We start from the raw sequence: 25,233 nt of genomic DNA on the forward strand, positions 1-25,233 counted from the left end.
TTTTGCTGACAAGGGGAGGTAAATTTCAGTAGTTCTGCTTATGAAACAATGGCTGTATACTCAAACGTTCGTTTAGTCACTTTAAACCAAAGGTATCATTGGAAAGCCAAAAAAAAAGTCACAAGTAACCCCAAAAGCATTGTCCAATACCTCGACGAGCGTATTAGCGGCCAAGGCGTGCCAATCGCCTGGTTCCAGGCCCCTCGCGGTCCACCACTCTTCACTGCGGGCCGCGTGGCCAAACATTCGGGCCAACTCTAGGGCTGACGCGTGTATCGCTTTCTGAAAATAAATAAATATTAAAACTGAAATTTGGTTCATATTGATTATATTGCTCTTCCGTTCTACGCGCTTGATTTGAGAACTGGCAGTAAATGTAAAATTCAATTCATTTAATATTTCTTTTTTTTGATGTTCATAAGTGTACATTGTTACCTATATGAATAAATAAATTTTGAGTTTGAGTTTATGAAATACGAGTGTAAAGAGCGAAGAGATTGCATTCTATCCGTCGCCAAAAATGGATTGTCTTCGTAGTGTTTGGTTATTGGGATGCAGATAGGTGGATCGACTGTCACGGTCTGATCTCAGATTGTGGATTAATTATTGGGTTCGGGCGTTAGCCAAATCATTTGATAGGGGCTCCCCAATACCAACTTCCTTTTGACTGTACCCAACGCAGAACAGCCCGAATCATTAACCTTGATCTTTCTGATCAACTTGATCCTTGGACGCTGCGTAAAGATGGAGGCTGTTTCTACATCTTCTATCGCATATATCCGAAGAACTCTCCTGATTACCTACGGCTAACTTTCATCATCGTCACGACAGTGACGTCACGAAATTCCACCTATTCCACCTTATCTTATGGCATCACCACATTATGGAACCAACTACCACTCCAGGTATTTCAAAAGACCGGTAGCGCAGTTGGTAATCTCCTGACGGATAAAAAAAATATTAGCACGAACCCTCAACTCCTGCGCAGGCATCCTGACCCTCGCCCTCGCAGCGTCGCTTAGTCCAAGGGCGAGATCCCGGCGTCGAGCTGCCAACTTCTCACGACCCGAAGCCACCAGCTCGCTACATTCCTTCTCCAACTGCTTGTAGGCTCCTGTCTAAAAAAAAAACTCAAAAACTTTAATTTTTTAAATTTAAATTACGTTTAAAACTTGATGCTAATTAAATTATTATATCAATTACCTTAGCAATTTGAACGGAAAATGGTCCAAAACAGGCGTCAACGAAATGACGGTAGTCCCTCAACGGTCGTTCAACCGCGGCTTCCAATTGAGAACTCCAAGCGTTCAGTTGTTCGCATTCTGCGCGTGCGCATACCGCCGCTAGGGCTTGTGCGGCGCTAAAACAATCCAGTCATATATAGAAAAATAATTTTAGACATATTTGCCTAATCTGTATTACACTCGATCCAATAACCTTTGTCTGTGTTATAGCACGGACGCGGAGCACGAAGAATTTCGTAGAATGACCAATCATCTTATGTCTTTGTCGCTCGCGCATAAACTTATTGCCGTTGCACTCACACAGATGCAGTGACCGCCGTATTCAGAGATTGTAAACCTTTTAGTCATATTTATTTATTCATAAGAAGATTCACAGCACAATACAAAAATAGATGAATATATACATTACAACATGGGCCAATTATAAATCTTCACAAATAGTTTAATTTAAATGAATATATATTACAAGAAGGTACCTAAACATTTCAAAAAATTTTAGTGCTAAACAAAACAATAACAATAAACAGAAAAACAGAATTTAATTTGTTGACAATGAAAATGAAGTCAATACATTTCATTCATCCTGGTTAAAATAATTTTGTACCAGAGCTCTCCTTGCTGCCTCCACACTCCAAGCGAACATATCAATGTCCACCGTTGAGTTATTGAATTTGTTTGCTGCCCTAACCATAAAGTTCCCCCCTCTATAATTTGTGTTTACTCTCGGCACGTGCAATATGTTCATAATTCTAAGTGTTTTGTTATATGTTCGAAGGCTTATTTTACTCACTAGCTCAGTACAATCGACTTCGCCAGTAGCAATTTTCATAAGGTAGATAGTGTCCGCAATATCACGTCGTAATGATAATGGTAACATGTGAAAATGTTTACACCGGGCTCTGTAATCAGGCAGCGAAATTTTGGCCTTAAATTGCAAGTGCTTAAGAATTTTTTTTTGCATATTTTCAATTCTATTATTGTAAATAGCATACTGAGGGTTCCAAACTTGTGATGCATACTCTAAGTTGCTTCTAACATACGCACAATATAGAATTTTCAATGTCTTAACTTGGGTAAAACTAGATGATGTTCTTAAAATAAAGCCAAGCATTTTGGTCGCTTTCCGTACAATACTATCTACATGTAAATCAAATATTAACTTATTATCATGCAGAACTCCAAGATCCCTAATAACATCGACAGCCTCTAATGCAGAATTTTTAAGTTTGTATGTTGTACTGATTTTATTACTTTTCCTAGTAAATGTCATACAAAAGCATTTCGAGACATTCAAATCCAGCTTGTTTCGAAAACAATAATCCTCAAATCGATTTAAATCTTCCTGGAGTTGTAATGCATCCTACGTGTTTGTTATTATCTTCATAATTTTCATGTCGTCCGCATATAGTAATATTTTAGAATATTTAAAACATGATAGTATATCGTTCACAAATAGTATAAATAAGAGGGGTCCTAATAAGGAGCCCTGTGGAACACCTGAAGGAATAGACATCCAATTAGATGTATATCCTTGTAAAACGACCGCTTGTGAACGATTGTCAACGTATGACTTGAACCAGCGAAACAGGTCGCCGTGTATACCCATGGATGCAAACTTAGTAAGCAAGATGTCATGATCAATACGATCAAAACATTTGCTGTAATCTGTGTAGATGACGTCGACCTGCGCTCGCCTATCCATGCCACTCGATATGTATTCATTGGCAATAATAAGGTTTTTTACCATAAAGACATGTCGTGTACTTTGGTTTGTTTTGTTATAAGTAGTATATATGTTAAAGTATAGTATATAAGTAGTAACGTATCTGGCGAAACATCTGATAGTTCATCAGAAATAGATGCCTCTGACTAAAATTAAATGTTTTTTAAGAGTATTTCTGTTTTTTTTTACCAAATCTTAGTCGCAATCATAACTTTTCCTTTTTATAAATCCATCAAGCCGTTTAGTCTAAAAAAAAATCAAAGCTACCGTTTTTAATATTCGTACTTAAAAAAAAAATGTTTTTAACCACTGGCAGTAGGCCCAAAGGTCATTGTACGAAATTCTTCGTGCTCCGCGTCCGTACTATAGATATATACAATAAAGAAAGGTTTTCGGCTATATAAAAATCTATAATTTTTTGTGAACTTTAAATTTGGTTCAAATAATGTTTTATTTGCAAAGGATTTTAATAAATTATATCTTTTCAACTAAATTTGCCAATTCTTGTGTGTATACGTATATATGATGTGCATCTTACGTGATCTGATAAGAAGCAGGCGCATGAAATCCAGGTCCAGCGACTCGCGTACAAAAGGCAGAGTCGTGAGCAGGCACTCGCGCCCCTCTCACGATGACCCAATGCCAGGAAGCGCGTTCCCATACACCGCGGATACTCCACCATCCCACCCCACCTATTACATACAACAATTTATTATTAAAACTTGTCCAAGAATTAAAAGAAAAAAATTACCTGTTTTTTTAAGTCGGTTAGTAACAATATTTTATTCGTATATCAAGTTACTATTTCGTCTTGAGCGCTGTCGAAGCTCTCAAATTTCATATAGTAATAAAAAGACTTGACGACTCAGGAAATTAGATTAACAATCTGAATTGCAAGCCTAAAATGGAAATATATTTCTGTTTCTGATTCATAGATAATATTTTATGGTAAGCGGCTAACCATAACTAAATTTAAGTTTAAATTGTTTATGGTGTTAACTCTACAATTTATACTGGTTGAACATTCAAGAAGTTTTTGATAAGATAATGGTATGTACCTTCATAAGAAACTATGCCAACAATTAATTACACAGAAAATCGTATATCTTTATGTATAGTCTGTATTCTGTAGATGTCTTTGAAGTTGTATATTATCTTATCTTATTATATCTTTAAACGAGCAATACTTGTATATTTATATATATATACATAATTGGAATCTCGGAATCGGTTCCAACGATTTTTATGAAATTTAGTATACGGGGGGTTTCGGGGGCGATAAATTGATCTAGCTAGGAATCATTTCCAGTAAAATATAATTTTATCGGTCATCCAGGTACTATAATTAATATTAGGTTATGTGTTATTTATTCACTACCGTACGTTTGTTTAAGTAACCTGTCTAATAAAAAAAGTTTTCAGCAGTGCATTATTATTGAAGAATTTTCAATTCCTTACTAACTACTTTGTTAGAAAGTTAAAAAGATTCAACAATATGTCACGAACAAGAAACCAATCATATATAACAAATAGCAATATTTAGGTGTAATAGAGTTACAGTTACACAAACTCACCAATGAGCAGTATAAAGGCAGCAATGGGGCACAACAGTACTGCGACCATAACAGCTAGAACCGGCTGCAACAATCCCAATATCGCAATACGCCATAACACTACTTCGAAGAGCACAAACCATCTGAAAATTTTACATTTATGTATACGACGTTAAATAGGACGTTGTATGATGTAGACAGAACGCTCGCAAGTGCGTTGCCGGTCTTATAAGAATTAATTTTTTAATGGACTAACTTACCTATTAAGTCCATGCGGATCAGGCGAGTCGATCTCATATATCAGGGCATTCGCCGCGTGAACAGTCAACGCGGCAAAAGGCATCCAAAATGGTACGGTCGTTGCGATTGCCAGCGCAATCAGACTTGCTAGCAACGCCGCGATTGGAAACAAAAGGAGTAGAGCGAGCGAGCCCATTCCACCCACAATACCATAGTTCCATACACGGTTCGCTTGTCTGGATAGACCCTTGCCCAGAAGACCTGAAATAGGCCACGGCAAGATCAATAAATACGCAAACTTATAACTCACGATTTTTTATGCCGACTCAGAAAACTGTTTCAATTCGTACCCAATGTATTCGTACACAACAAATTAATATACAGTGTAAACTGTTTATAACGAAACTCGAGGGACTGAGCATTTTTGTCGTTATAGAAAGTTATCGTTATATGGAGTGAACAAAAAAAAATGTAACATGTTAACAGTTTCAAAGTAGGTTTACGACTGATAATACGATAGGTACCCAGTATGCTTGGTCGAAGACCATCACTTCCGAGAAAACAATGCGTCATACTGCACGTGTACAAGGCAATTAAGGATAACAAAAGCTAGACCAACCTCGGATGTTTCGGAGCTTCAAAGTCTTTTGTTACCTGATAACATAACATAAACAATAATACCGATAATAAATATTTACTGTCTACAAATATGAACACATTTCTTCGTAATAGAGAATGGCGTATCGCTATAAAGAATGTTTCAATATGTGAGTTTTAACGCAAACCAACCAACTTGGGCTCACTACAACGTTATAGGTAGTTTATCGTTATAAAGGATAACGTTATAAAGAGTTTACACTGTATTATGTATATCAGAAATTTATATTAAATAGACATTTAAATAACCAATGGAAAAGGCGCATTTAATATTATTAAAAATAATGTAATACTTTCATAATAACAATATACCCGTATCAGGCTCCGTCTCGAACCTGGTCCGTTCCTTGGAGACATGTCGCCACAGCTGCAGCAGACGAGACCACATCGTCTGAGTCTCGCTACTGCGTTTCGGGAACAATGTTCCGTTCACCTAAAAACATTAAGATGAATTATTGTGACAATTTACAGTAAAACAGTAAATGGAATAAATGTTGGTGAAGTCGGTCTACGTACGATAGTTTAACGTGACAACGTCATAACAAAACATTGATTAAGTTATTGCATAATTGAATCTTTTCTTCCACGGCGTTCATCGGATTAATTACGTTATGACGTCTAAAATTCACGATATAATTTGCTGAAATAAGAGTTTCTGGATATCTCAAAATGAAATAAACCTAGGGCGGACATGGATTTAGGGGCCAGAATCCAGAAATACTTCAGATTTCGAATTAAATAGTCCTAAGTTTGACTTCTATACCTCAACAATGAATTGGATTGGCATACGGTAGTCGTGTACGTTACCCAGAGACAAATCTCACGTGCACAAGCACGTACAAATGCTAAACAATTGTTTCAACAGAAATGGAAAACTGAACTACGCATTCAAAAAAGAGATATTTTACAAAATTTTAGTCCGCTCTTGTGTTTTGGCCTGAACACAACTATATTTTGTATTTTAAAAGACATTGGGGCAAAAACACGTGATTTAATAAGCACCAAAATTCAATACATTACAACTCAAGAGGATTCAAAATGAAAAATTTAATTAATAAATACCTGTGATAACTCCAAGTCCGGAACAAACGGTTTGACACAGAGCAGTGTTCGTAGCGAGAGCGGCGAGCACCAAGGAACCATTACACCGAAGAGGAACATTATGTTCCAGGTCCAGCACCAAGTTCTGTAATATTGAACTCTAACTGTATATTTCCTTTTGGTACTATGTAATGGGGCGCCAAATTGCTTTCAAATACATTAATTAAAACAAAAATAAATGTTAGAAGAGGAAATTTATCCTTATATTGTAGGCGCGTGCAACTGCTTATGTTAGCTCAAAGTATCAGCTGTTATAAAAAACTTAAGGTTTTTTTTTTTATAGAACAGGGGGCAAACGGGCAGGAGGCTCACCTGATGTTAAGTGATACCGCCGCCCATGGACACCCTCAATGCCAGAGGGCTCGCGAGTGCGTTGCCGGCCTTTTAAGAATTGGTACGCTCTTTTCTTGAAGGACCCTAAAGGTTAAGGTTTTTGTGAGTTTTTTTTACTTGCGACTACCCTCCCAAAAATAAAAACTAACCTATGGGCGAAATTGAGTAGCCTCCACCCCGGCCACCTGGTGCTCGTCGACCGGACCTTTTCCCGATCAGCGAGAAACACCGGTTGGGACGGATCCGACCGCGGCGTTACAATATTAGTAGCGCGGCTACTGATAACCGTCGGTATCCTTTCCGATCGCCCACGGAAGTGACGTATCACAGCCCAATTGTGCGGCAACCAGATACGGGTAGCCCAAGAAAACTCGCGGGTAGGAGTTTTCGCTGCCCGGAGTTCCTGTTTAAATTTGAGGGTAGTTTGAAAATCAGCCGACTAGACAATGCCATAATGAATAAATGAAAAATACATCAGTAGCGCAATAATCTCTTGGTATTTCTTCTTTCTTGGATTTTTAGGTATCCCTTGCATTCGGGGGAGTAAATTCGTAAATCATGCGACAAAGAAGTTTGCCGCTATGACCCAAACATCGCCAAATATGGCCCAAATATGTAATTTAAGAAAAACTTATAGTCGACTGAATTAGTATATAATAATATAATATAAACAATCTCACCTTTAAAAGAAGAGGTTCCCGATCCCTCATAAAAGTCAGATCGCGGAGCAAAAAATATCTATGTTGGTGCAATTTATGGGCTTGCATGGCTGCTGCCGCATCCTCCATACCGGTCCATCTCAATTCGTCCTTCAACCGCTGAGCAGCAAGGGCCAATCTCTCTTTACGCCAGGCGTCCGCCCGGGACAGTATTGGATGGGAAGCACGAAGTCTAAGATTTTTTTTTTAAATTAACACAAACATTGAAAGTTATCATTCGGTTTTTGTATGAAATTTATAAAATACTAGATCCGATCCGACAGACGTTGTCCTGTCTACACGTCTTTAATTTCAAAATTTCAATTTTTAATAAGCCATTTTGATGAAAATTTTTATTCAAATGTTATGACAATATCTAACGATCCAGCACATGGTCACATACGATATAACACAATGATAACAAAATTTTTTTTAAATTTCGGGACAGACTTAAATTAAAATTCGAATATTATTTAAAATTTGACACTGCGATGGTAGCGCCGTCTGTCAGATCCAATGTAAAACATTCCAAAATCAACAACAACTAATAAATAAAAAATTAATTAAAAAAACATTGTCCAGCGGACAAAATTGTGAATCTAAACCATTCCCAAATCCCCTTGAACACACACAAAAAATTTCGTCTAAATCGGTCCAGTCGTTTAGGAGGAGTTCAGTCACATACACACGCACACAAGAAATATATATATTAAGATAAAGAACCGGAAATAAGCAGTAAGTTGTTTCCGGTGCAAATTTAAATGGGTTGTAAGATAGTATTATAAGTAAGAAGTATTTTATATATTTCGTAACATTAGTAACTAGTCCTTAGTAACGCTTGCTTGAAACATTCAACCAGTATCAATTCAACTTCCTTTCTTCCTAGGTCCAAAAAAAGAGCGTAACAATTCTTAAAAGGACGGCAACGCACTCGCGAGCCTTCTGGAACTGTTAGTGTCCATGGGCGGTTGTATCACTTAACATCAGATGAGCCAGCTATTACATAAAAAAAATGTTTTAAGCAATTAAAGGCAGTTGATAGCCGGATATGATACATAACACATATCAGAACATATATATACCACTGAACTTAATACATATGTCTCAGAAATTACTTACCTAGCCTCGGCTGTTGCTAGACCAGCTTCTAATTTACGGCGAACCCCTTCTTGAGCCCTGAAAAATTTAATTAGGGATTAATTCTTAACTAAGGCGTGATACAATATATATATATATATATATGGCGGTCTTACTAGTAGAATTTTTGAATAATATTATTTTTTGTTCTGTATCTGTATTTTTTATCTCTTCAAATTCAAATTAACACTTATGAACGTCAACAGAAAAGATGTTAATTTTTTTCTAAATATACATTTACAAGTCGCAAGTCAAGGGCGTAGAGCGGGCAAGAAACTCTCCGCCACTCTCTTTAATCGCCAAGTTTTTAAAACAAATTGTTTGGACTGCAGTAAATAAATCTCAAAGATTATGATCATTTTAATAATCGTCAACTTTATAAAAAGCTTTATTGAATAACTTATGTTTAGCGAGTTTTTATTTTTTTCAGTGATAATTCACTAATTTCGCTTGGGATAAAAACGAATACAATTCCCATATAAGGAGTGGTCTATGTTCTGGAGTCTGGTTGGTCGTATGCTTTAATAGTTCTCTTTCGAGTGTAACGAATTCTCACAATCGATCCTCGTCGTACAATACAAACGCCTGCTTTGTTACAACATTAATTATAATATGTACTTCCAGCACTTATGATTCCCAAGCAACCTTACAGCTTACACACTAACGACCGTCCTCGTCAAGCGGACCGGCCCGAATGCTCCCGCTTATTTTTGATCGTCTCAAGACGACTCGTCATTTTGTTCGTGAATGTTGGTGTCGAATCAATTAACTTACTTACATCGAGTAAAACATATTTAACAAATACAATCATCAAATAATCTATATTCTAAATTATAAATAATAATTTTAAGCATAATAAAATTGTAAAATAATAACATATCATAAATTCGTTAAATCGTGAATCAAGTACAATCATCAAATAAAGTAACTTGTAAATTGAATATAACTATTAATTAAAATAAACGTAATTTAAATAATAAATTTGTAAAATAATAATAAGTTATCCTAAATTCATTACATTCGGCCGTCCGACTACGTGCGATCTCCTGACGCACGGTATATAATCATGGGAAGGTTTTATAAATTCAAATAAGTACACTATCAAAATATTTTAGTTTCATGTGAACTAATTGTAACCTATCTATACATTTGGTTTTTATCATAAATTCATTACATTTACATCATTATTTACAATCATTACATTCGGCTATTATTTGGATTCAGATTGATTGTGTGATAGTTTATTTGTCACTTTTGTTACTTTCGCTATCAGACGTACTACTGCTGCTAGCTACTGCATCTAAATTATCATTATGTTCGGACACATTTATATTGATCCACGGGCAAATCCTGTCTACCGCAACCACACTATCGAATTTATTTTTGCGTTTACTAAAGCCAGGTATTTCGACAATTTTATACCTATCATTGCCCAAAATTTTTGCTATTTTGAAGGGGCCTATAAATTTTGACATTAACTTAGTACTATTACCTTTATTACTAAAATTAGTTCTAGTTATTTTAATTAAATCCCCTACTTTATAAGTCGGGGCAGGAACTCTGTTTTGATCGTAGTTATGTTTTTGTTTAATTTGACTAGACTCAATATTTGTACGAACTTCTTGCCTCACTTCTGTAAGGTTTGAATTAGGCTCGTTATTTATATCTAACATATTACTTAGGCTATCTTTCAATCTGGTTCCAAATAATGCTTCCGTAGCTGTCTTTTGAGTGGTGGAGTTTGTTGCATTATTAATTCCCCACTGAATTTTTCCTACACACATGTCCCAGTTCCGTTCGTCCTCACCGTCAGAATACTTTGCAAGTGAATTTAATATCGTTTGGTTATATCTTTCGGCTTGGCCGTTGGCTCTGGGACACGCAACAGCATTCAAAACATGTTTAATACCATGGGTATCACAAAAATATTTAAAAGCTGCTGAAGTAAAAGAGGTACCTCGATCTGATATAATTCGGGATGGTAAACCGAAGTCATAAAAAATATTTTGTAATACTTTAACAGTTGTTTTAGTCTTTGTATCCTTAACAGCTCTTACAAACAAATACTTGGTAAATCCATCCACTATGGTGAGAATGTAAACATTGCCGTTCTTGCTTTTGACAAATGGACCCAAGTGGTCAATGTGAATGGTGTGGAACGGGATGTTAACCTTCTCTATCGGATACAACTGACCCTTCTTATGTCGAGACGTATTATCCTTATTATAAGCACACTTAATACAAGACTTAACATACTTTTTTACAAATCTACGTAACTTAGGAAACCAGAAAACAGATTGAATTTTCTCGGTAGTCTTTGATATTCCTAGATGACCTGCGTCATCGTGGTTAGATTTACATATTTGCCATCGAGCACTGCGAGGAATTACTAAACAGAGCTTATCATCAACTCTCCTATATACTCTACTGTTCTTAATTAAATAGTTTCTCTTAATATCTTTAGCTTCCTCATCACACTCAGGCTTAAGAATTTTATATATTCGGGATATCTCAGGATCTGACATTTGTAAAGTCAAGAGCCAGTTATCAGTGTCGATACTGTAGACTGTAACTGCAGAATTATCGATAACCTCGGGTTTTAATTTTGTGTTACGGCTCAGTGCGTCCACATGAGTCATGCGGATGCCTGGCCGGTATTCTATACTAAAATTGAACTCACTTATTAAAAGCCACCACCTAGCTATTCGGGGTATTAAATCGCGTTTCGTTAATGTGGTTCGAATAGCGTTACAGTCTGTTACAATTTTGAACTCAATCCCCAACAAATATACCCTAAATTTCTTTAACGAACAAACAATTGCAAGGGTCTCGAGTTCATAAGAGTGCAAGTGACGCTCTTCCGGGGTGGTTTGCCGGCTAAAGTAAGCAATTGGCTTGAGAGCACGCGACTCCAGCTGCCATTGCATCAATATCCCACCCACGCCTAGAGAACTTGCATCCGTATGCAACTCAGTTTCAAAATTAGGATTGTATAGAGCTAAAACTGGTCGGTCAATTAACTTATCTTTTAAGGTATTAAACGAATGAAATTCTTTATCTGTCCATTTAAAAACATTACCCTTCTTGAGTAAGTTGGTAAGAGGCCTGGCTATCTCACCGAAACTTTTGATAAATTTTCTAAAATATCCTGCTAGTCCCAAAAACTGACGGACTTCATGTACGTTCTGAGGAACAGGAAACTCTTTAACAGCTAGAATCTTACTTTCGTTAGGACGTATGCCTTCTGCAGAAATCTCATAGCCTAAATAGTCCAGGGTATTATTGAAGAATCGGCATTTAGATAATTTTAAAGTGAGCCCATTTTGCCGTAACAATTTCAAAACATTCTCTAACCTCTCAAATCCCTCCTCCAGGGTAACCGATGGCACAAGAATGTCATCCAAATAAGCCAACGCTAACTCATCACGTTTATTACCAAGCATTGTATTCATTGATCTCTGAAATACAGCTGGAGCATTCGCGAGACCAAACGGCATCCTTTTAAATTCATAATGACCATCTGGCGTCACGAACGCAGTCAATGGACGACTCTCTTCCGCCACCGGCACCTGATAATACCCAGAAATCAGATCTAACGATGTAAAGAATCTATTGCCACTAAGGTTAGTTAATTGATCATCGATTATCGGCAAAGGGAAACAATCCTTCCTCGTTTTACTATTGAGAGCCCTATAATCAACGCATAAGCGCTGTTCTCCTGTTTTCTTCCTTACCAATAAAATAGGACTGGCATAATTTGAATTAGACTCTTGTATAATATCATTTTGCAACAAGTCGTTTATTATCTCCTTAACCTGACCTCTTTCCGAAAAGGATAATCTATACGGTCGGTAAACTACAGGTTTGTCATCCAATAAGTCTATTTTCATTTTAGTTGAGCTGATACAACCTATTTCTCCTAAATTAAATGCAAAGCAATCTCGATAATTGAGTAAAAGCGAATGAAGTCTAACTAATGCCTCTTTGTTAACTTGAGGACCAACATTTATGTCAGATATTAGTAAAGGCTCATATTCCGAATTATTTTTGGTTACTTTATTTACATGGATACTATCTTTTTCAACAAAACAAGTTCCTTTAGCAATAGGGCATTTCTTGGATAATGTAAGATTTTGACCAGATAAATTTGTCACGGGCAAATAGCACTTTCCATCAACAACCCTATAAATTCCCTGGTGCAAATAATGCTCTTTCCTAGGCTCACCATTACAGTAACCTTCAATATAAATATCTCCACAGAAGTCAGCGTCAGATGCGGTAGCTTCAACTAACCGTGATAATGAAATGTCGGTATCGTTATCAAGATTTAACTTCAAACATTTTACCGGCTCTGGTATGGTATCGATATCAGGGCTCTGGTAAAAAGTTAACTGACGACTATTCTTAAATACTGTAACACAAGGAAGTTCAGTAACATTTTGACCAATAAGTAAAGCCGACTGAAGGAAATGATTGCTAACCACCAGTAACTCTACATTAACCTCAACTTCATCTAATTTCAAATCGACGTTGGTCCTATATACTGGAAATACTTTAGAGTTCCCGAACCCTTTGATTACTGGCAACTCCGTTGAGTTTTTAGTTAAATTCAGACTTTGAGCATCAGATTCCCTGATTAAACTACATTCACTGCCGAAATCAATAAATGCAGTTACAGACTTATCGTTTACCTTAACCGTTTTGTAAAATTTGTCGCTGTTGTTATTGAGGGTAGATATAGTTAAAATTTTTCTATCCTGGTTATCCGTTTGTTTAGGCTCATTTCGCAAGATCAACGGCTCTAGTTTACAATTATCGCTGTTGTGGCCTACCCGATGGCATTTTACACATTTCGTAAGAGGTTTAGGGCATCGAAGGTAAGGGTGTCCCTTTGAGCGGCAATTGAAACAAGTTAACAAACTTTCGCCTGAGGATGATGCAGTGTTACCCGTTCGAACTATCGTATTATCGCTACGTTTCCTATTGAATGTTTTATTTTCTAATATAGGACGTTGGGAGCTTAGAAAATTCAACAAGTCTTCTGGTTCGCGACAAGTCAGTGCCTGTGCACTGCTTCTAATAGATGTATCTAGTATTCCGTGGATAATACAATCGACGGCCTTTTTGCCTCTTATTTCACATTTGTTCAATAACGTTAACTTATCGTAGAAGTACTCACGTAAACTTTCGTTACTACGAGTACTGCGAGATAACATTTCTTCGAGAAGCCGACCATAATTTTGCTCATTTGGGAAAGCTCTTGTAAGTTTGTCCTGCCACTCTGACCAATTGAAAACAACGCTAGGAAGGGCTTCGAACCACTTCTTTGCCAAGCCAGACAGTTTCTGCAGAGCAAAATGTATGGTCTGCTTCTCGTCCCATTCATAGATTAAAGCACATTCATTTACTTTCCTAATCCAACAGTCGATATTCTGAGTTTTACTTGACGGATCAAATTCTGGTATTACATTGTTGAGAAGATTATTATTTAAACTACTTGTCTTGCACTTATGCCCTTGAAGGGTATTAAATATATCCAGTACCTGTTCAGTAGACCAACTACCTTTTTCCTTGGATCGTCTCTTACTTGCACACCGTGAACTACGGGGTGACTCACTGTTGGAGGAGGAGGAGCTGGAAGACACTTTGCGTTTCTTCTTTGATCGCTTTTTGCCTCTCTTAGAGTTAGCTGCTGCCTTGGAGGAAGACCGTGAACGCTTTCTCTGAAATTCATCATTTCGAGAAGGCGAGCCTTCGGGAGTCATCGCTTCATCAGTATCCATACCTCAAAAATAAAATATCATTTTATTATGTTAGTATATCAATTCATTGTCTAGACACATAACCTTTAACGACTAAGCACACATGGCTCGGTAGGCATACATAGCCTCTAGCAGCTGAAGCACACTTGGCTTCCTATTGTAGGCACACATAACCTCTAACTATTAAGCACACATGGCTCGATAGGCATACATAGCCTCTAGCAGCTGAAGCGCACTTGGCTTCCTATTGTAGGCACACATAACCTCTAACGACTAAGCACACATGGCTCGGTAGGCATACATAGCCTCTAGTAGCTGAAGCACACTTGGCTTCCTATTGTAGGCACACATAACCTATAACTACTAAGCACACTTCGCTTCCGATTGTAGGTACACATAACCTATAACTACTAAGCACACTTCGCTTCCGATTGTAGGTACACATAACCTATAACTACTAAGCACACTTGGCTTCCTATTGTAGGTACGCATAACCTCTAACGACTAAGCACACATGGCTCGGTAGGCATACATAGCCTCTAGTAGCTGAAGCACACTTGGCTTCCTATTGTAGGCACACATAACCTATAACTACTAAGCACACTTCGCTTCCGATTGTAGGTACACATAACCTATAACTACTAAGCACACTTCGCTTCCGATTGTAGGTACACATAACCTATAACTACTAAGCACACTTGGCTTCCTATTGTAGGTACGCATAACCTATAACTACTAAGCACACTTCGCTTCCGATTGTAGGTACACATAACCTATAACTACTAAGCACACTTCGCTTCCGATTGTAGGTACACATAACCTATAACTACTAAGCACACTTGGCTTCCTATTGTAGGTACGCATAACCTCTAACGACTAAGCACACATGGCTCGGTAGGCATACATAGCCTCTAGTAGCTGAAGCACACTTGGCTTCCTATTGTAGGCACACATAACCTATAACTACTAAGCACACTTCGCTTCCGATTGTAGGTACACATAACCTATAACTACTAAGCACACTTCGCTTCCGATTGTAGGTACACATAACCTATAACTACTAAGCACACTTGGCTTCCTATTGTAGGTACGCATAACCTATAACTAATTAGCACACATGGCTCGATTGACGTACATAATCTCTAGTAGCCAAAGCGCACGTGGGGCGTTCGATTTCTAATCATTTATAGAAATAACATTAATAGTCGTATAAAACACTTGTACGCACCTTAGATTGGGTCTTGTCCCGCTTCTGATATGTAACGAATTCTCACAATCGATCCTCGTCGTACAATACAAACGCCTGCTTTGTTACAACATTAATTATAATATGTACTTCCAGCACTTATGATTCCCAAGCAACCTTACAGCTTACACACTAACGACCGTCCTCGTCAAGCGGACCGGCCCGAATGCTCCCGCTTATTTTTGATCGTCTCAAGACGACTCGTCATTTTGTTCGTGAATGTTGGTGTCGAATCAATTAACTTACTTACATCGAGTAAAACATATTTAACAAATACAATCATCAAATAATCTATATTCTAAATTATAAATAATAATTTTAAGCATAATAAAATTGTAAAATAATAACATATCATAAATTCGTTAAATCGTGAATCAAGTACAATCATCAAATAAAGTAACTTGTAAATTGAATATAACTATTAATTAAAATAAACGTAATTTAAATAATAAATTTGTAAAATAATAATAAGTTATCCTAAATTCATTACACGAGTATTAGTTTTATAACCGTTTATATTTTTTGTAAATAAAAACATACAACACGGCTTCAAGAATATATTGACCAGATAGTGTATTAATATTTAAATCATTAAATATCTGTGTTTGTGTATATTGTTTACGTATAAGTGTTTGTCACATTAAATATTCTATTGTATCTTTCTTGCAAGCTTTTATAAATAAATAATTCTATACTGCTACAGCGTTTGGTACAAGGCTAACCTATTGATGGCAGCGGCCGCTCGTAATTGTTCGGCGAGCAGTTCGGGAACGTTCGGGCCCAGAGACGCCAGTTGCGTACACGACATGACGCCCGCGCACACTCGCGATACGTACTCGCGCATCGCGGCCGTTGATACTTCCTGGAATATATCATTATTAATTATCTTATAACTTTAAAGAAATCCAGCCGTATATTGTTCATTAGGTGAATGTTAAAAATAAAATACATATTAAACAGTGGCGAGTTATTTTGTTTGTATGTGTTTTTTTAGTAACACTCCGACCGATAGGAACCCCCGATTTCCGGCATGTTAGTGCAAAGCTACTGTGATGACGTCATACCCTGAAACGCGCTACTAAACCAACCGCTAAGGATATATACAACTGTTGGACGAATGCCAGCTTTAGTTCAGTCCTGATGAGGATTCACCCAGAGAAACAGCAGCTCCTCCATACATACCTCTTCAATGTCCTTAATAGGCACCTTCTGGCTCGCAAGATGAGCCGCTTTCTTTTCGCGAAAGTGAAGGAACCAGCCCCGCGATTCTCGCTCTAATATCGCCTGAAGAGACCCAGCGGCTTTGCGTAGTAGTTCTCGTCTGTACAGTCTTAAATCCACCTAAAATAAAAAAATAGAGATAAAGAAATTGACGTAGCTTGCATGACAAAAATTTGATCTAATATTTTACATATACTTGTAGTATTTTTTTTTATATAATAGGGGCAAACTAGCCTGCGGGACACCCAAAAAAGGGCAATCATCCCAGCCCATAGACACTCATTTTCAGTGGGTGCGTTGCAGGCCTTTGAGGGAGGAGTACGCTCGAGTTTTTAATGAAAGTACACAGTTACAAAGTAATAATAAAAAAAAATCGCTCACACACTTGCAGATGTGATTAGGAGCATGATATAATGTTTGTAATACCGTTTATTTGAGAACTGGTAATCTTAAATTTCTAATTATTCATTTGTTTTTATTCTCTTAAATAATTTATTTATCTATTCTAATCATAAATAAAAATACTTTAATCATGGTTTAATTAATGGTTTTAACAAGCTCAATTTTCTCCAAAAATTTGTGCTAAAGATAAACTATATGCAAATAAACATATATTACTTGTGTACGCTGCGGCGTAGTGTAAACGTGCGGAACGCGTGGAGCGGCGCGGTGTACGTCTCGTGCGTCGCTCTTTTCGGACGCCGCACGACGCATCGCACGCGTCACCCACGCCGCTAGCGCCGATACATCTTCACGGTTTTCTGGCTATATTGAAATATGATTCGTGAACACAAAAAAAGTCTAAGGAAGTTCGTCTTAGCATTACATTTCACAGACAGTTTGGTGGGTCATCTCCTTCAACTTCTATACCAATTCTTTTCAATCCCAAAATTATATCTTATCTCAAAAATGATTCAAATTCTCAAGTCCTTATTATATGTTACGCTAATATATGTTTATTGGAAATTTCATCACAGCTTATCTTTTTTAAGCCTTTTCATTTAGGATCTCCGCCATTGAGTTATAGAATAATGCCCGACTCCATAACAATAGCAAAGATCTTTTATTAACATAACTTTTACACATTTAAAGAAAACACTTTTTTTACGGATTATAGTTATGTATTATTATATTAACTATAATCCGTAAAAAAGTGTTTTCTTTCAAATTCAAATCGTTTATTTGCTAGAATAGTCTTACAATTAGTTACATAAATTACAAAAATCCGCCACATATAAATAGGCATGCAAATGTCATCTTATATTTTATTTATTTATTTCCATAAATACATTTATTATCCTTTCAGACATGTATGTACTTCTGTTCATGTTAGTTCTTTAAATGGCAAAGATTTTTTATTAATTAATTTATTGTTTGACTTGATACAAGAGAGTTAAAACTTTTTCATTTTCGCGCTTTAACTGTGGACTAAAAAATGACCCAATTCCTATACTCGCGTAAAGATTTCTTTATTCGCGGCTCTAGTCTCTAGTAAATTAAACATTATTTCTGCAAAAAGACTCTTATTATTATTTATACAAACGGGTAGGAGGCTCATCTGATGTAAAGTGATACCGCTACCCATAGGTATTCACATTGCCAGAGGCCTCGCGAGTGCGTTGCCAGCTTTTTAAGAATTGGTACGGAAATACTTTAGCTTGCTTGTGTCGGAATACTCACATTTAATTGAGCAACCCCTATTTTATTTAATGAGCTTTTAATGATTTAATACCTTGCATATAAGTTCAGCGACTAAATATCTCGAACGCTCTTCTCGTATTTTCTTGTCTAGATCTCTGGCTTCCAAAGACGGCATACCAAAAGCTAAATCTAAAAGCCTGTAATAGTTATAAATTATTACAATGGAATGTTGTGAGGAAATCGGCTGTAGACACAAAAGTTACGACCTGGCTGATCACCAACTTGCCTATTAGAAATGATCACGAAATAGATAAAGAAATCAGAGGCAAAGACCTAAAAACCTAGTTGATAAAAGGGCCTGGGACTAGTGCTGAGCAGGCTGCTTCTAATTAATTTGATATATTTGTTTTAAATATTGTTTGATGATTTGCTTTTTTAAGAGTACCGAGAGTTTTTTACGCCGGCTTTTTCTCTTGGCCTCCACCCTCTGTCTTCTTTGCCGATGAGTAGGGATGCCTACAAGTTCGAATTAATTGACGTGGAATAAGTGATACCTAGATGATCTTATGTTCCAAAATAAACGTATTTTATTTTAAAAGATTGTAGTAATACCTGTGCAGGCCATCGAGAAAGGCTTTCGCGCCAGCTACGACCGAGATCGCTTCATCCCTTAAAAGCCTATCTCTAGCCACCACCACGATCAGTGCCACAGCCCTTGCAATATGGCGATACAGCTCCTCCCTCGCGCGGATCCTGCCACGTTGGAGCCATCCAGCTACTCGCCATACGTGGGTCTGACCCGGGAAATGTCGGGACGGCACCTCGAACTCACTGTAAACACACATTAAATTCTTCTTTTCCTATCTTATAGTTGGCTACCACGACTTGGGGCTATAACAGCTGTTGCAGCAGTTGTGAAAGCTATTAAATCTCATGTCCAGTACATATAATAGTACAGACAAATTTTGGATCGAATAAATTAAAACCTTTATATTCTTCTTCTAGACTTTCTTGCCTAATGCAGGTTAAATAGCTTTATGAATCGGCTTCAACGTGCGACTCTGTGTGCGTAGGTTCGATCCCAGGATAGACTATCTATGTGCACATTTATCATTCGCTCGAACGGTGCAGGAAATCATTTTGAGTAAACCGACCCAAGAAGCCAACAGTGTGTCAGGCACAGGAGGCTGATCACCTACTTGCCTATTACATTGACATGTAAATTTATTTTTTTAAATTTCTTACGTGTTCCGAATAAGGCACTTGTTATAGACTAAATTTTTCTTACAGGGAACAAACACAATCTAGCTAGACACGGCAGGTAGTCATGCGAAATCAATATATTGTCGAGGCCAAACAATATTGACTAATAAAACACGAAATGATATATGTACAAAGGTACTAAGACAACTGAAGTCAAAAGACTTGTATCCGTTTGACTACATAAAAAACTGTTATATAAATATAATAGTCAAATTTACGACGAATAGTAAATTTTTTATGAAAAGTAGACGTTTCTAAAGTAACGACAGGGTATTTATTAGAGAACAAAAGGGAAATATTTGCATTGGAATTATACACACGTAAAGGAGCATATTTAAATCTAAATCACACAGGAGACAGATTAAATATATATTGTAAATTATAAATAAATTCTGTATGGTCTATGGGGCAGTTCAAGTATTACGTGTGTAGCGGGGGGGGGGGGGGGGGGGCTTGATTTTCTTATTTAGTGATTAGGCCAACAGTAATTATTTACTTTATTTTATTTATTTATATATACATTCTAAAACAATGTGTTTGCCCAAAAAATACAAGGAAATATGAAATCACAAATATAACACACTTACACATACACATAAATTACATTAGAACTTAAGCTATATCAAAAGAAAATACTAATATCTATTAACTAATAATATAAATAAAAACTAAAAAGATAAAATAACAGTAATAAACATACAAAAATTCTAAACTTAAACCACATTAAGATTTAAGAGCCTGCAAAACAAAGTTACGGAATGTTGGTAGACTGTTGTAAAACACATAATAATATATGTCATTTATGACATATATTATCCAGACATTGTCTTTTTTGAGAGCTTCGCTTACTTTTGCTGACAAGTGGAAGGGAGGGGGGATGCAATGCAGTAAATCTGCTTACGTTATACTTGAACGGCCCCTATGGTGTTTATGGTAACATGCAATATGTGTATGGGGGGGGGGGGGGGTATTTAGGCAGGAATTGTATTTTAATTAGAATTTCTTAATAACTTCAATCAACGCTTCTACTAGGTAAATTTGCCCACAAATGTCGCGTTAACTAGATTTGAAGAAGACTTTCACATTTAACAGTTATTAATGATTAAAACATGAATCTAACAGCGATTTTATTGCAAAAAATATTTGTGCAGTTTCAAAGTGCGCATTTAAGATTCGCTCGAACGGTGAAGGAAAACATCGTGAGAACACCGGCTTTCTTAGACCCGCGAAGCCGATGTTGTGTCCAGCAAAGGACAAATGATCATGAAACAGATACAGAAATCTGAGGCCTAGACCTAAAAAGGTTGTAGCGTCACTGATTTATTTTATAATACATCATACAAGAAATTCATATGAACAAGCTAAAACAATACAATTCCTGCCCATAGACAAACAGAAAAGTATACTACATACACATAACATACCCCCATTCGCGTATTGTATCCAATTGCTTAGCATTTAACTTCTTCGGCATAAATATTTCCTTGTGCCAGCTTAAGAACAAAAACTTATGTACTAACATGATAAGGAATGAATCTTTCTAAGCTAAAGATATGATTCTTTAAATTGATTTCAGATATTTTTAAACTAGTACATTGGTCAATAAGTCGGAAGTAAATGAGTTCACTATTCTATTAGAAGCTTTTTGTTCATGTATGCTTTCTTTCGGGTCTGTATCACAATGTCTGGATAAAGTACCAAATAGCTATGCAACACATAAATTATTCGGAAAATAAAAGTTGCTGAAACTTCACTTTTCATGACGAATAGTCTATCTGACAGTCGTGGAACGCAACAATAGTGTTTATCCTACCAATATAATACATATATGTTATAAATAATATGTCTCTGTTTATGTCAATAAGTAATAGATTATTTGGAACTTATTCGGACATTGTGAAACAGAATTCCCTTAATCTGGTAATTTATAAGTACCAATAGTGACAGTAAAACTTTTAAGATTATATTTTTGTCGTGAATCTAAGCGAGATTAATGTTTTTTTTTTAATTATCCAAATTTGGTACAAAAATACGGGACTGCTAATGTAAGTAGAAGAGTATCAAATATTTTTTTAAGAATAGTGGACAGACCGACAGGAGGCTCATCTGATGTTAATCGAAACCGCGGCCCACAGATACAATGCCAGAGGGCGGAGAATGCGTAGCCGGCTTTGTAAGAATTGTCCAACTCCTTTCTAGTTGAATTGGTTCAAAAATACTTCAGTGGGCAGCACCACCCAAAAAATGGTACGCGGCAAACCTGTGGAACGACAGGCTGAATACGTAATTCCACCCGAATCACCACGACGTCCGCTGATGAAATTCAGCTGCAGGTATTAATCATCTATATCGCTAGAGATAATTAAATATACGATTTTGAATGAACTACGTGGAATGTTTTTTTTTTTTACGTCAAACAACGATTTAAAGTGTTATGATGGTTTTAAGACCGTAGATATTTTAGGAGGCAAACGTGCCTACGGGACATAAAAGGCAGTCACTGCAGCCCATTGACACCCTTAACAGTTGATTATCCGCGAGGGCTCTATAACGATTGATCTCTCACGCAAACAATTTTGAATGATATTAGGTATGGTATAAAACATAGCATCGCAGTATTTTACATTCATTGACAATTATTGCTTTCATGAACAATTCTTAACACAGATTCAATGCACGGAGTCAGCGCACACAAGGACATTTGTAATATGGTCTATTTGTTAGTAACATACTTTTCAATACTAATATTATTTTTATATCTAACATGGTCCTAGCACCGACATGACTATAAATAAAAACAAAATACTGAAATAAATATTTGGATTAAAATGTTTCTGTCTGTGTAAATTCGCATTGAATTTTTTCTGAGTCACTACAGTTAATTGAAATTAATGATGAGGGGAATGGTAATCAAAAAGCGTCGTCCTCATGTAAATGTTTTAAATTGTGATTGCATTGTTTTAGTAACCAAGTATACTTGCCGCTCTCAGTTTCAACCCCAGAAAGGCCCCCGGAGAAGATGGCATAACGGCGGACATAAGTTGGCACGCGATAAACGCGGCGCCTAACTTATTCCTCACCGTCCTAAACAAATGCCTGGAGCTAGGGTACTTCCCCAAATTGTGGAAAATTGCTACAATAATTGTATTGCGCAAACCGGGTAAGGCCGATTATTCAAACCCGAAGTCTTATCGACCCATAGGCTTACTACCTCTTCTAGGTAAAGTATACGAAAAGATGCTAATCGTTCGGTTAAAGTGGCATCTAGTCCCGAAAACCTCGAAAATCCAATACGGATTCATGCCCCAGCGGAGCACTGAGGACGCCCTATATGACGCAGTCACACATATACGCGCAAAGCTGAAACAAAAGAAGATACTAACCATCGTATCACTCGATATAGAGGGCGCCTTTGACAGCGCTTGGTGGCCGCAAATTAGAGTCCGCCTGGCAGAAGAACAATGCCCATTAAAACTAAGGAAAGTTATGGATAGTTACTTACATGAAAGACAAATTAAATTAACCTACGCTGGACACACGGTTGAAAAAGTTACTAACAAAGGCTGCGTTCAGGGTTCAATAGGGGGACCAACAATGTGGAATCTAATATTGGACCCGCTCCTCCAGGACTTGCAAAATAGTGGTGAGTACGTCCAGGCTTTTGCGGATGACATCGTTTTGATAGCGGAAGGAGAAACCGGTAGCGAGATCCAGCAGAAACTCAACCTAACATTGAACCGGATACATAGATGGGGTATCCTAAACAAACTGAAATTTGCGCCACACAAGACCAAAGCCATGGTGGTGACTCGCAAACTAAAATATGACACCCCACGGCTAAATATGAATAATGTACCGATACAGATGGATAACCACATCCGAATCCTCGGAGTTGATCTGGATTCTAGACTCACATTCAACAGACATGTGGAGAGAGTATGCCGGAAAGCCATTCAGATATATAAACAGCTGGCTAAAGCCGCGAAGATCGAATGGGGACTAAACCAGGAGGTTATCGCGACCACGTACACTGCCGTTATTGAACCAATCGTAATGTATGCGGCCGCGGTGTGGGCTCCCGCGACAAATAAAATCTGTGTACGGAAAAAACTAAACCATCTGCAAAGGGGCTTTGCCCAAAAAATTGCCAAAACTTATAGGACGACATCGTTACACGCGGCAACCCTACTGGCCGGGATACTTCCTCTAGACCTACGTATTCAAGAAGCCGCTGCCTTATACGAGATAAAAAGGGGAGTCAGCACGGAAATACTGAAGGAGGGCGAGGAATTAGAGAAGAGAGTGCGATATGTGGATCTCCCACACCCGGCGAAACAAACAAAACTTGACTATAAGATGCTCACAAATCCGGAAGAAATCGCAAGACACGGCGGCACACAAATCTATACGGACGGCAGCAAAACAAGTACAGGAGTGGGCGCCGCTTGGACAGAATGGAAAGATGGAATGGAAATAAACAGCAAGAAAATGAAGATGGCGCCCCACTGCACAGTATTTCAAGCCGAACTGATGGCACTACGGAACGCGACTAGCCACGTGGATAAAAACAAGCGCGACGTTAAAATATACAGTGACTCAAAGTCAGCACTAGATGCTATAGTGAGTGGACGATCTCTCGATCCCCAGGTAGCCGAGATCCGCCGGAGCCTGGAAGAGTGCCGGAGAACAGGAACTCATATAAGCCTCTTCTGGATAAAGGCGCACGTTGGTACGCCGGGGAACGAGAGAGCGGACACATTAGCAAAAGAAGCGTCGGAAAAACTAAGGTCAGAACCTGAATACGCTGCATACCCCCTGTCATATATTAAACATCAGATAAGGCAAAGGACTCTGGAGGTATGGAATGAGCGCTACCTGGGGGGTGAAACAGCTGGAACTACAAAATTATTTATAGGCAATGTTAAAACTGCGTATAAATTGGTAAAAGAGAAGCGTTTCACACCCCAGATGGCGCAAATTCTAACAGGGCACGGAGCCTTTGCATATTACTTGCACAGATTTAAAATTAGGACAAGCCCAACATGTGCCTGCAGTATTGAAGAGCAAACAGTGGAACATGTGCTTCTACACTGCCCTATATTCGCATCGTCCAGGCACGACCTGGAGCAACAAATACAGATGACTGTAGACCGTAACGGCCTACAGGACATATTAATAAAGCACAGACCGTGCCTGGAACGGTTCTGTGAAAAAATAGTTGTATATATAAAGGCGGCAAATAAAACAGAAAGAGCGGGTCTCGCGGGGAATTGCGCCCCGGCTCGCCCATGAATATTGTTAATAAAAATATTACCGATGTAGTCGGGGCGTAATTCCCGACGCGTTAAATAATATCAGTGAAATATAAAGTCCCTGGACACTATGGCAGGGGAGTAGAGTGAAAATTATATATA

General features: G+C 37.6%; 1 protein-coding gene across 1 annotated transcript in view; it reads right to left on the bottom strand.

The window, feature by feature from the left end:
- LOC110994747 overlaps positions 1–25,233 on the bottom strand; it is a 32,231-nt gene that overhangs the window by 5,066 nt on the left and 1,932 nt on the right. The window contains exons 3-18 of the mRNA XM_022261571.2: positions 19,169–19,387; positions 18,648–18,753; positions 17,534–17,680; positions 16,877–17,035; positions 16,417–16,556; positions 8,669–8,725; positions 7,532–7,742; positions 7,001–7,254; positions 6,480–6,603; positions 5,730–5,850; positions 4,781–5,021; positions 4,542–4,663; positions 3,506–3,659; positions 1,204–1,360; positions 972–1,118; positions 151–282 (exon numbers count right to left, since the gene is read on the bottom strand). Coding sequence (XP_022117263.2) covers positions 151–282; positions 972–1,118; positions 1,204–1,360; positions 3,506–3,659; positions 4,542–4,663; positions 4,781–5,021; positions 5,730–5,850; positions 6,480–6,603; positions 7,001–7,254; positions 7,532–7,742; positions 8,669–8,725; positions 16,417–16,556; positions 16,877–17,035; positions 17,534–17,680; positions 18,648–18,753; positions 19,169–19,387 — 2,491 coding nt within the window. The remainder of the gene's footprint in view (positions 1–150; positions 283–971; positions 1,119–1,203; positions 1,361–3,505; positions 3,660–4,541; positions 4,664–4,780; positions 5,022–5,729; positions 5,851–6,479; positions 6,604–7,000; positions 7,255–7,531; positions 7,743–8,668; positions 8,726–16,416; positions 16,557–16,876; positions 17,036–17,533; positions 17,681–18,647; positions 18,754–19,168; positions 19,388–25,233) is intronic.

This window comes from Pieris rapae, chromosome 17 (genome assembly GCF_905147795.1).
Source record: "Pieris rapae chromosome 17, ilPieRapa1.1, whole genome shotgun sequence".
Taxonomy (NCBI): Eukaryota; Metazoa; Arthropoda; class Insecta; order Lepidoptera; family Pieridae; genus Pieris; species Pieris rapae.